The sequence below is a fragment of the Nesoenas mayeri genome (assembly GCF_963082525.1).
Source record: "Nesoenas mayeri genome assembly, chromosome: 11".
NCBI lineage: Eukaryota > Metazoa > Chordata > Aves > Columbiformes > Columbidae > Nesoenas > Nesoenas mayeri.
The window spans coordinates 2,144,999-2,157,108 of NC_137563.1; the positions used below are offsets into that span (position 1 = coordinate 2,144,999).

Consider the following 12,110-nt stretch of genomic DNA (forward strand, 5'->3'; position numbering starts at 1 on the left):
CTGATCAAAGGTGTTTGTGCCTCAAGGAGCAACGTGGAGAGGTGTCCAGGGAGATGGCCACCATGCAGCCCGGCTGCTTAGCTGGGAGAGCTCCACAACAACTCACTTTCGCTGTCATATTTATGGGATAAAGCACTTGGCTTGTAGTCAGATTACATGTGATGGAAACTATGCATGAGACTCCTTGTACCCACAACTTACTTCGTTACATGACAAAGCAGTCGTGGAAAAGCCACCTGCTATTCATGTGTTAATTGCATGATGAGCATTCCAAGCTCATATGTATCGATGCTCCCCGTGTCACTCTGCTCCTTCGCGGGTTTTCAGAGAACAGATTGAAACTAGAGGAGTTCTTGGCCCATTTAGAACTCAGGACTTTACCTCCTTTGGAGCCTGTACCAAACTGCCACTAGTTTGGTTAAGGGGTTGGATGCGTCCATCACAGATGGAAACATCCCCACAAACTCCGTCTTTGACTCAACTTCTTTTACTCAATAAGTCACAGGCAGACAGTCTCATGGATACTTGGAGAGGTGGGGGAAAGCATATGGTGGAAAATTTATCTAACTATGCAAGTTAATAGAAATGTTTTGTTTATATCTTTTTATGGCAGAAACACAGCGGACAACATTAGGAAGACTGCTTAGAGGTTTCAAGGAAAATTTCTTGGAGCTTCATTAATCTAAGAGCAAAGATTTCATATGCAACAGCACTAAAGCCTTTGCTGCAGCTGCAACTCACTCGCTGCAGGTACAGAAGTGCCCACGGATCAGCGACCTAAATCTACAGCGTCCCTCAAGATGTCAATGAATAATGCGCCAAATGTATTCTTGGATCCAAATGCAAATCGGTTTCAAGTTAACATAATTAATGAAAGCCGTGACAACAATGAAACGCCCCAAGAGGACGTGGGCTCTGACCCACCACAATATGAAGAAACATCTTTTACCGACGAAGCACATAACAGACTGAGAATCAGTTACAGACCAGGAAAAAGAGAATTATTTGACAATTTCCTTCAAAATGGGGAGAGAACAGAAGCTAGTTTACACCCCTATGATACTCACACTAAAATGTACTATTTGCAGACTTTTGGCCATAACACAGTGGACCCAGTTCCCAAAATTGATTATTATAGAAACACTGGCAGTGTCAGTGGGAATAAGCTCAGCAGACCAAGCTTATTAGAAATTCATGAACAACTGGCAAAGGTAAGTGGAAAGATATAAATTTTCTCTATTCCGTTTCCAGGCTGTTAATTCTGTTTATTAATAAGAGAAAGTCCTTAAATTCATAGACCTTGTCCAAGAGAAGAAGTACAAGTAATCTCTTAGCGTATTTCCTTTAGTAGTTGCAATATGTTTTTTGCCATGTACCCTGCTCAAAGCAAAGATTTTTATTGAAAGGTGATAGTAATGTTCTTGATTAGCCCAAAAAACATAGCTTAATCTTGTCTAGAAGTATAAAACTACTGAATCTCTTCTGTTTCACTTAAGAGATAGGATGGCAGATTATGAATATCAATTCATAATTTAACCAAGCTGCACAATTCACATTTATTCTAAACTTGAATGTAACACCAGTGCATAACTAAGTTTCACGGATTCCTCTGTTGTATTCATTAATATATGAATATAAAAGTATTATAAAAAAATGTATAATAAATACAATTTCAACTCATCAGAAATCCAAAGCACTACCTGGTTATTGCTGTAACAAACCATTGAAAAATCAAGAAAGGGTCCAGAACAAGGGTGTGAGGTTGAAAGTGTTGGCTCAGTAGAGGAGTAGCAGACAACAGTTTTCAGGCAGTGATTCAGCGAATGAATCTAGGCCTTCATGCTCATTATACCAATGAATTTGGAGAGAATCTGAAGATCCTCTTTAATGACTACATACCAAGTATTTACAGAGGAATAATTTGGCTGAATTCCTCCTAATCTATCACATAGAAGAGCTGTTCAGATTTTGCTCGTGTATTAGATAGGACTATATCCACGTAAAATACACTTACAGAGAAAACTACTTAACAGGATACAACTGGCTAGCCTGCCTTTGAAAGGTTTTCTAGGGCTGTTTCTCCTCTCCCCTTCTGAGTGGACTTACTCTTGGTTAACACAATGGAGCAGTTTACTATTTATACATATGCCCAATGGATTTTATGGAAAAAGCTTCCCCTTAGCAGACCCGTCCTGTTTGCTCCATTTTTTTTCCACCTAGGCAGTACAGTAAATGAATAATGAAATACCCAAACCTGCCCTTTATTGTGATAATCCTCACTTTTGGCACCCTCTGTGGATAGCTGCCAGAATAGACATTGTTCAGGTAGAATCTTGAGGGGTTTGCATATTCAGAACTTCCACAGGAAAGAATTGAAGAAGTTGGTGATATTAAGTCTCAAATACCAGATTTTCAGCAATGTCTGTGTTACCGCCTCAGGCAGACAGGTGAATTTTGCTGATTATTCACCTACCTAGATCTTTTGAGGCTTGATTTCCCTATGTGGAAGAATCACCTCCATGCAAAATAAATAGCCTGTAATAAGAATCTCCAGCGACAAGAACAACTAGATTAAGCACTTTGAAACAGTTAAACTATTAAAAAACCTACTGCTAAACAGCGGAATAATATAATACTCCATTGACTTCAGCAAAATTAGACTCTTCCCCCTTAAGCCACAATACCAAGCTCTCTGTAAAAGGCAGGGGAGAGATACAGGATACACCTATTTACAGAATTAGAATCAAACCTTTTTTGAGGTTCTTAATTGTGCGCTTGTCAGGGCAGAGCTGGAAAGAGAGAGATCACCTTTATAGTTAAACTCAGACTAACAGTGTCAAAAGGCAGCAAAACCCCCTGTTCTTGGTCTCATTGCCATTCCACTCCGTTTTACGTACTTCTGGGGTCTGAGTAATTTCAACAAGCATCTGATTTTTGGATGCTGGTCCAGATCTTGGTCAAACTCTCTTTCTCTGGAGATTCACCTGCCTCAGGAGGATTAATAAAAAGTAATGAAATCAAGGAAAAAAATAGCCATTAGGAAATCAGGACTTGATTCTTTAAGATCTTATTAGGACACGTTCCTAGTTTGGGCCTGACTTATTTAAACTAAGGTCTCCACAGACCTGCATAAAATGGCTTACACAGAAAGGAGAAACAGGTTACCTGGGTCACCCTCTATTTCCAGAAATGAATTCAAAATGGATGTGAAAAGGGAATAATATGAATTTGCTATCCCTACTCGTTGGCAGATGTGTGAGCTGCTACTCAAGGGGCTAAACACATTTCCATGCCCAGAAGAAACTTCCTCTTATAGAAATAATGTACTTCAGTAGTGGCCAGAGGAGAGAAAAATAGTGTATTGGCTTTGGACGTAATGCTGAATTAACATGTACTGAACATTTAGCATGTTAAGAGATTTTCAGTTTTGACTATTACCAGAAAATTCAGGTTTTTTGCTGCTGCATCTCTCAATGGTTTATTTTAAACAAAATTAGATACATTTGTTTAGGATATTTTAAGGCTTTCACTTAGAGAAAAGTAAAAAGAAGGCAGATTCCATCCCTGAATCAAACAAAGGGAAAATTGCTTCCCAGGTTGGGACTGTTAGGGAAAAGAAAAGAGCATCATCATCCAGCTTGGTAGTTTCCAGACTTTTTTCCAGTATCCAGCTTACAGAAGGATAATCTTATGCCTCTCAAAATAGGAAGGTGAATGTCAGAGGTAACGAGATTTTTGTTTCACTGGCAACCTGCTGTGCCCTTATGTGAGTTGTGGCCCTGGTCTGGGAGCCACTAACCACAGCCCTGGAACAAACGACCCACCATTAGTGTGGCTGGAGTCTATTCCTGGCTGTCCCGCGGACTCGCTTGGTGACCTTGGACAAATCACGTCAGTCTACAGAGCTTAGTCTGAAGAATAAACAAACACAAGGTCACCGAATAGTAGATTAGTAGGGAAGGGAATTAAGATGGAATGAAGAGGCTGAGTTCCTATCAGGAGGCAAAAGGGGTACGTGCAGCTGGATGGGGCGCCTGCCCAGCAGCCCCGGCGTGCAGCTGGCTCCCTGGCCACCACTAAGGGCAGGGTGAAATGCCTCACCAAGTGTGCCCGAGATGCAGGAGAAGATGCTTTGTTCCTTTTTACTTTGGCAGTAAAATCTAGGGTTACCATACCATATCTCAGGGCAATCCCACCGCCCTCGCTCCCAGCTTTTTTTTGAAACTCAAGTTGTTGAAGGCAACCGTCCTGTCAAAGCCCATTGCCACATTCCAATAAGAAGTGAAATAGGCTTGACTTCCGATTTCTAAACATCACATAAGCATTCCTATTGTGCTTTGATGCCGGGCTTAACATCAGAAGAGAAATACTAATGTCTAATACACTTTTTGAAAATGTAATTTTTCAGATGCTGAAAGAAACTTCAAATATCTAGTTCCCACACTGCTGGAGCCAAATGTGTGTCATCTTTTAGCAAGATGTGTCAGTTTTTGCACACATTAAGCCACAAAGCGCCAATTAAATCCCTAAAAAATAGTCTTAAGTGCTATTTCACAGCTGATGGCTGGTGATAATTACTTGGGCTTAATATTTACCCTACATAAGAAATCATCTAACCTTTCTTTGTCTTGGCTACTCTCCACACTTGTTACAGGGGCTTGATGAGCTCATCATCTTTAGCCTCAGGAGAGATGAAGACTAAACTGTTCTGAAACAAGGAAAGGAAAACATTTCTGCTTTTAAAAAAGCAGCAAACTTTTTGTTTTGTTTGGTAGCTTTTCAAAATGTTGTGTCACTCTCATTCCACATCCTTAATGCACGAGTAGCGCAGGTACAGCTGCTGGGTAAATAACCAATCATTCACTAAAGCACTCCAATTGAAAATGCATTTATGGAAGGTTTAAGGCCATCATTTATGATAATGGCATAGAAAACACAAATTAATTCAAAGTACATAGGAAACAACTTGTTTCAAGTACAAAGACCAAACCCCTTTGAAATTCTAACCACTGCTAATCTTCCTCAACTCACTTTAATAATTGACTGTATTTTCAGCAAACACAGCCGGTATTATTTTAGGGTCAGAATTGTCAAAATTATCTAAGTAGCTCAGGAGTTCAGTCACAGGCTTTCAATAGATCTTGTATTCCCATTTCACTTAGGGCCAAAAGGACCGGGGCACCAAGTTTAATCCATGCCAAAATGTATTATCCAGTCACTTATTTCTCATTTGTGAGCATGATCTCGGATTTACTGTGTCAAAGACATTCTACAACCCTGCATCATAGTGGCTGGAGCCCCCACCCATGGGGGGAGAGTCCAAACCTTAGCATAAGTATCATATACAGTTGGTTTTTATGTCTGTTTTGTTCTCATTTGTTGCGATTTTTCAGTCCATGGATAAAATATAGAAACAGCCTTGAAGCTTAAGCAAGATGAAAAAAACTTCATATATTTCACAGAATCACAGCAGTTTCCCCTCCTTGGCCTGTTTAGTTAATCTGGAAATATCTTTATCCCTTTTCCCCCTCCAAACCCTAAAAGCATCTTGATTCCTCTCCATGAGGGACACACGCTCACGACCCTTTGCCAGGCTATGGCAAGGTACACGGGCCTTCCTGAAGGTCTTTGCACAAGATCCAGACAACACCTGACAATAGTTAATCTAATGCCAGCTCCTCACAAAACCACTCAGAACTTGGTATAAAAACATAACTAAAAGAAACAAAGCAGCAACGACAATGAGTATAAACCTCAGTACTGTGAGTGATTCCGATTCAAGCAACAAGAAACGTATCACGATGCTAAATTGCCTCAAAGGGCAGAAGAGCTAAAGAGGTAAAACAGATTTATGTCTGTAACTGGATGTGAACAATCTAAAATTTTGGGCTAAGTATTCCGGTTACACCACAAAAGTGGCAATTTCTAATCCTATCTACTATGGCTATACCAGAGATGGCTAAACCACAGAAAGGATTATTCATTTACTGCATTGTTTACTGCATTTCACTGTTTTCAAGACTATGTTACGCATTTGCTGCTGCCATTACCTTTGTACTTTATCCATCAGAAACCACCGCAGTTCTTCACATAACTTTGCCATGCAGCACTCAGCCAGGTCTCCTCACCACTGAGCAATTATCCCTGTTTCTGCACTTAGCGTTATCCATATATTTTCGCAGCAGCATGTAGAGGCCAACCTCATTACTTTAGATGCTTCACTAACATATCAACACCACATATATGTTGAGTACAGTTTACAATAAAAACAATTCAGTATCAGATAATAATGTATTTATTCCACCTAAGGAATTCTTTCACTGTTAGCAAGCCCACCTGCGGATGCCCGGTAGAAGCAGAATATTACCCTCTATTGCAGAGACAGCAAAAGCTGATCTTCTTTGAAACTCCTTCGTTCCATGTGTCTCTCAGGCAGCCAGGTGTCCTCTGCTGGGCTCAACAATGTGTTTTCTGTGTGATCCTTAGAACATAGCCGTGAGCACCGGCTCCGTCGAGAGAGTGGCGAACGGAGAAAGCACCGCTGGAGAGGAGGCAGCAGACAGCAAGGAAGAGGAAAACAAAGCAGGATTTGTCAAGTTTGGATGGGTGAAAGGGGTCCTGGTGAGAAACTTACCTGTGTTTCGAAAACAAATAAAACAAGATTAATTCTGCAACGCTAAGGTCTTTTAAGAAGAGCGGGAGGTGGACGCGAGGGCTGTTTGGGGTGCTTCTTAAAAGCCTGCAATGCACACCGTCACCCTACTTTTAACGTTGCACTAATGCAGTATTTTTTGTTTAAAACCTAGGTAAGATGTATGCTTAATATCTGGGGTGTGATGCTTTTTATTCGACTTTCCTGGATTGTAGGTCAAGCAGGAATTGGTATGTATCTTATTTAATATCATTTTCAACAGTGAAAGGGATAAAGAGGATAAACTATACATGATCATGATTAATATATAATCCAAGATGTGCATTTGCATGTTGAACTAAATAATGTTTTCAAATGCTTGCCAGAGTAAAAGATGTTAATCCTCCAAACTATTGGAATTTTCCAGACTCACGGCCAAATTACCGCTTAGAGGCACAGATCTGTTAACTATGCATATGATCATCACATTTGAATATTTCTAAGCTTTAGTGAAATTTGTATTTAGATCCTGTAACAGATGTAAACTTCATGACTCGGGCCAATTTCTAATATGTGCGTACAGAGTTAACCTTTAAGAGTTCACACTTCGCTTATCTGTGAATCCCAAACCTTGTCATCTACATATTAAAAACAACGCTTCTTCACACTTCTCTACAAAGACGAAAACAGAAGTGGAAGGAGGTCTCATCTCATCAGGATTTTGTTATTTTTAACTATAGCACAGCATTAGATTCTACTGTACTTTGAAACACTAAGTTTTAAAAACTCTCCTCCAGCTTTCTTAGAAGTTAACTAAGTACACTTATTGTGTGCTGTATCTTTGCTTCTTCATTGTGCAATTTAATTAATCCAAATCCCAGATCTCAGTCCCTGGAGATGGGGCTCTGGGGCCTCCAGCCAGCACTTTGTGGAGTGTTCAATGAAATCAGTAAGAAAGTGCTCACCACTCTGCAAGATCTGCAGCAGCTAGAGGGGCAGCTCAGGAAGGTGAATCAGCAGTTGTTACGGGGTCCAAGTTCCTTTTCAGAGCTGCTGCTATGGGGGAGCACAGAATGTGAACTGTGAAGGCAGCGTCACCCTGATTGCATGGTCACAGAATCCCAGAGTGTCAGGGGTTGGAAGGGCCCTGGAAAGCTCATCCAGTGCAATCCCCCCATGGAGCAGGAACACCCAGATGAGGTTACACAGGAAGGTGTCCAGGCGGGTTGGAATGTCTGCACAGAAGGAGACTCCACAACCCCCCTGGGCAGCCTGGGCCAGGCTCTGACACCCTCACCATGAAGAAGTTTCTTCTCATATTTAAGTGGAACCTCTTGTGTTCCAGTTTGAACCCATTACCCCTTGTCCTACCATTGGTTGTCACCAAGAAGAGCCTGGTTCCATCCTCCTGACACTCACCCTTTAGATATCTGTCAACATGAATGAGGTCACCCCTCAGTGTCCTCTTGTCCAGCTCCAGAGCCCCAGCTCCCTCAGCCTTTCCTCACACGGGAGATGCTCCACTCCCTTCAGCATCTTGGTGGCTGCGCTGGACTCTCTCCAGCAGTTCCCTGTCCTGCTGGAACTGAGGGGCCACAACTGGACACAAGATTCCAGGTGTGGTCTCCCCAGGGCAGAGCAGAGGGGCAGGAGAACCTCTCTGACCTACTGACCACCCCCTTCTAACCCACCCCAGGTACCATTGGCTTCCTGGCCACAAGGACCTGGTGCTGGCTCATGCTCATCATACAGGCTAGAACAATGCAGCCCCAATCTTTGACTTGGGACCCAGCTGTAATCAGCAACCCAAAGGGTGGGTGACAAGTTTTCCAGTTTGCATTCTCACAGAATGGAAACATTAAGTAGACATGAGCTGGAGTCCAAACTCTGGCCTCAGGGCATCAGCTCTCCTGGTCTTGGATAAAACTCAGTGCTCAAATTCAGACTGAATAGAAATATAATTCACTTCCTCGTTAATGGAAGTAAAATAAAACACTGAATTGAAACATCTCTATAATTTTGTATGGTTGAAGCGTCACCTCCAACAAAACACAGTAACTTCACCAAAGTTTCACTGGGGCTTTAAAAATAATAATTAAAAAAAAAAAATGCAAATGAAATGCTCGTTAAGAAAAAAATTTCAGCCAGAAACTTAGAGAGACACAAAGAGGGAATAGAAGCAAGCGGAAGAACTTTACCTACTTTTGCAGCGCTCCGTGCACGGCTCCAGCGCTGCGCCTGACAAAGGGGTGCTTGCTGGTTTTATGATGCATACCAAATGAGAGCGTACAGCCCAGGGCACTCATAAGTATATGCCTTGCCATGAAAATTCTGCATCTTAATATTGCCAAGACTTTGCTCTGGGGTTTCATGCAAAATTAGTTTTTAAGGGCAGTTTAGTAACTTATTGAGATCATCAAGAAGTATTACTTTGTTTTGAGGTGTGAGAATAGCCACAGGCAAGAGTAATTCATTTTAGAACAACTTACTTAGCAGCCATATGCCTGGGTTTCCATCTAAACTTTAATCAGATTTTAACATTAATTTGCACCAGCATCAGTTACAGCCTTTCTGCTTTCACATTTAATTTTACCTTTTTAATTCACTGATAAGCAGACCCTCCTTTCTTATGGTTTATTGCTCTGCTGTTGCTTTTTAAAATTGCATGCCTTATGTAAGGAGGCTAGTTTTACTTCTGAAAATGAGACATCAAATTCCATTTCAATAATTTCTCAATGCATTTTCTGAATGTCTTATAAGCAATGAGCTTTGAGTCCCTAGCCAAGCTGCTTAAGGAGAACAGTGAGGGAAGCTCATCATCACCAAGGCTCAGGGATTTCACTGGGTACTGCCACTAACATCGAAATTAAATGAGTCCATTAAACCACCATCTGGGCATCATTTATATCCCCATCATTAGAGGGCCAAAGAGGCAAAACTCAATTATTTCCATACCCTGATAGGTTGTCTTGGGCAAAAGCTCCTACAGGGGAAAAAAACAATGTTCCAACAAAGTTCTCTGTTTATCATCAGCTGGGAAAAAGGGACAGTGCGGTCCTGACAAGGTTCCAGGTCCAAAACTAGGCTGCTATTTCCAAAGTCTGGATTGGTAGCTACATGTGGAATGGTTAGCCTAAGGCAGGGAAAAACAGCAAGTTAATGAAAGCCTGGCATCAAATATTACAATTATGTTACATAACATTATATTGCAATGAGGTTTTAGTTGAGTCACTTTATTTTATACACTTTTCTTCTTAAGTGTTAATGGTTTTTTTTTAATTAACACGGAAGCCTTCCCAAGCAGGTATTACTCATTGTATAAATATCTGACTCTATTTACCATATACATATTAACAACATGAATTGTGACACGCAATAGAAAATCCTGGAAAATTACTCCTTAGGATGCACATGCACTTACCAAATAACTTGAAAACTACTTTAAGAATAATGTGTCTATCTCATCCAATTTAAGAGTTAATAGCTGATTAAAGGTCATATTCAGCCACTTCTCATGCACAATATTTGCATGGTTTAAAAATATCCTTTTGTGTAACAGCACCTGACCAAAAGGAATGACTGTTGATTTTTTTTATATAGACCTACAGACAAAATAGGTGCATTATTAATACAGTAAGAGTTCAAAAATCAATAGGAAAAATGTGATTTATTAGAGCCTCAAATCACTTTAAATATCCTATGTTATCCACTATGTTACGTATCATTTGTATCTCACACATTACATTGCTCTGTCTTAAAGGATTGCGATAAGGTGGCTATAACGTGAGCAGCAAAGAACATTTATTCAGGGATTGGGTGTCTATAACCATCCAGTATGAACTGAAGTCAGGAATCTGATCTGGAAGCCAGAAGGTAGAAATATAGCAGATAAATCAGTATATTTGCAGCACTTCTAGCTGGATGTCGGCTGTAGGATCACCCTGGTCAATAAATATCACAGCAACAAGAAGAAGATTCCGAGCTCTCTAAAATTACACATTACAGATCGCCTGTTAAAGTAAATGGCATCTGAGCAGCAGTTTCCATTTTCAAATGTTTGTCTCGTGTTAGAGTAAAAGGACTTTTTGCAGGGAAAGAAGGAGATGAGGAGAGAGTGGGGACGTGCAGCACGTGGTATCTTGGCAAGTAAGGATAACGAGGGTTCGCACTCAGGTCTTGTCTCTACCTGACAGACTCTTTGTCCTGGCGCACTGTGAGACTGCACCAACAGTCTTTCTCCAATTCATTATTAATTAGCTGATGAAAGACAGCAGCATTCTTACGAGACGCCCTGGTTAATTTGTTAATTTCTTCACTTAAACAGCCAGGATGTTTATTAAAGGCAGATATAAGCATCCATGGCCAGGGACAGTTCTTTACTCATTCCTCCAGCGTTTGAAAAATCATGCGAGCTTCTGGCTAGGGTGCTCCCAGCAGAAAGAATCACTGTCTGAAGAGCGATGGGAATAAATTACTCCTATGACATGGACTCCTTGGAAACGTGCTGCAAACTGCAAGTGGTCAACAAACCATCTTTTCAGTTTATTGCTCTGATTCTGGCCTGAAAATTCAATTTAAAGAGAGAATGATTTGTAGGAATCATGGAACATGAGTAAAATATTTTATCTTCTTATTACTGACAGGTCTTGGAGTAATCATAATTCTTCTCGCCACGATGGTAACCTCAATTACTGGGTTGTCAACTTCTGCAATAGCAACTAATGGGTTTGTCCGTGGAGGTAAAAATCTTAGGGTTACTAAAGCTTTCAATCCCAAAAAGGCCTTTATGTAGTATTTTCATACGAGGCAAACCAGCAGGACGATAAACCAAGTGGTACCTTGAAAGGAACTGGAAGGTAATGATTCTAGCCACCTCTACTCACAATTTATGGCATGTTTGAGTTGCCAGTTTGATAAATCCCAGATTTCAGTTCGGTCTGTGAAGTACGTTGCAGATGATCCTGCCTAATGCTGAGCGAGGGTCGGCTCCCGGCTTTTCATGGAGATCTTCTGTTACTTTTCGGCAGGTCTTTCCTATTGAGAACATTCCAGGTTGGACACCGTTGGACAAACTAAGCATGAGGCACCTCCTCCTCTCATTTTAAAGGCTGATACAGATCAATGGATATCTTCAATTTAATACCTTCTTTATAAAACTCCTTACATTTCAGCCACTCCTTGGAAGATGAGTAAATAATTTTGCTGGAAAAGTGCATGTCAGGTATTTTATGAAACAAAGTTCTAGTGCGTTTCAGAGCCTTAAAGTTTTAACTGGCCTGCTCTAAACTCTGTGGAAAATGGCGAGTTCTTACTATGTCATTTAATCCAAACAGGTATTTGAATACACTTGAATATACTTTCTTTTTCGGATCTTTCAGGTCTTGGAATCATAGTTATTGCTCTGCTTGTAGTAGTAACAACATTAACAGGTATTCTCCATGTCTGCCATTTGCACTAACGGAGTAGTAAGAGGAGGTGA

At 40.8% G+C, this 12,110-nt stretch overlaps 1 protein-coding gene across 1 annotated transcript in view; it reads left to right on the plus strand.

The window, feature by feature from the left end:
- Positions 1 to 800: 800 nt before the first annotated feature.
- The window catches only part of SLC12A1 (solute carrier family 12 member 1), a gene marked incomplete at both ends in the record, with an annotated part of 42,563 nt that continues 31,253 nt past the window's right edge, over positions 801 to 12,110 (plus strand). Inside the window, 6 exon segments of the mRNA XM_080351197.1 lie at positions 801 to 1,211; positions 6,487 to 6,621; positions 6,807 to 6,882; positions 11,275 to 11,370; positions 12,010 to 12,065; positions 12,067 to 12,106. Of these exon segments, the coding sequence (XP_080207323.1) occupies positions 801 to 1,211; positions 6,487 to 6,621; positions 6,807 to 6,882; positions 11,275 to 11,370; positions 12,010 to 12,065; positions 12,067 to 12,106 (814 nt within the window).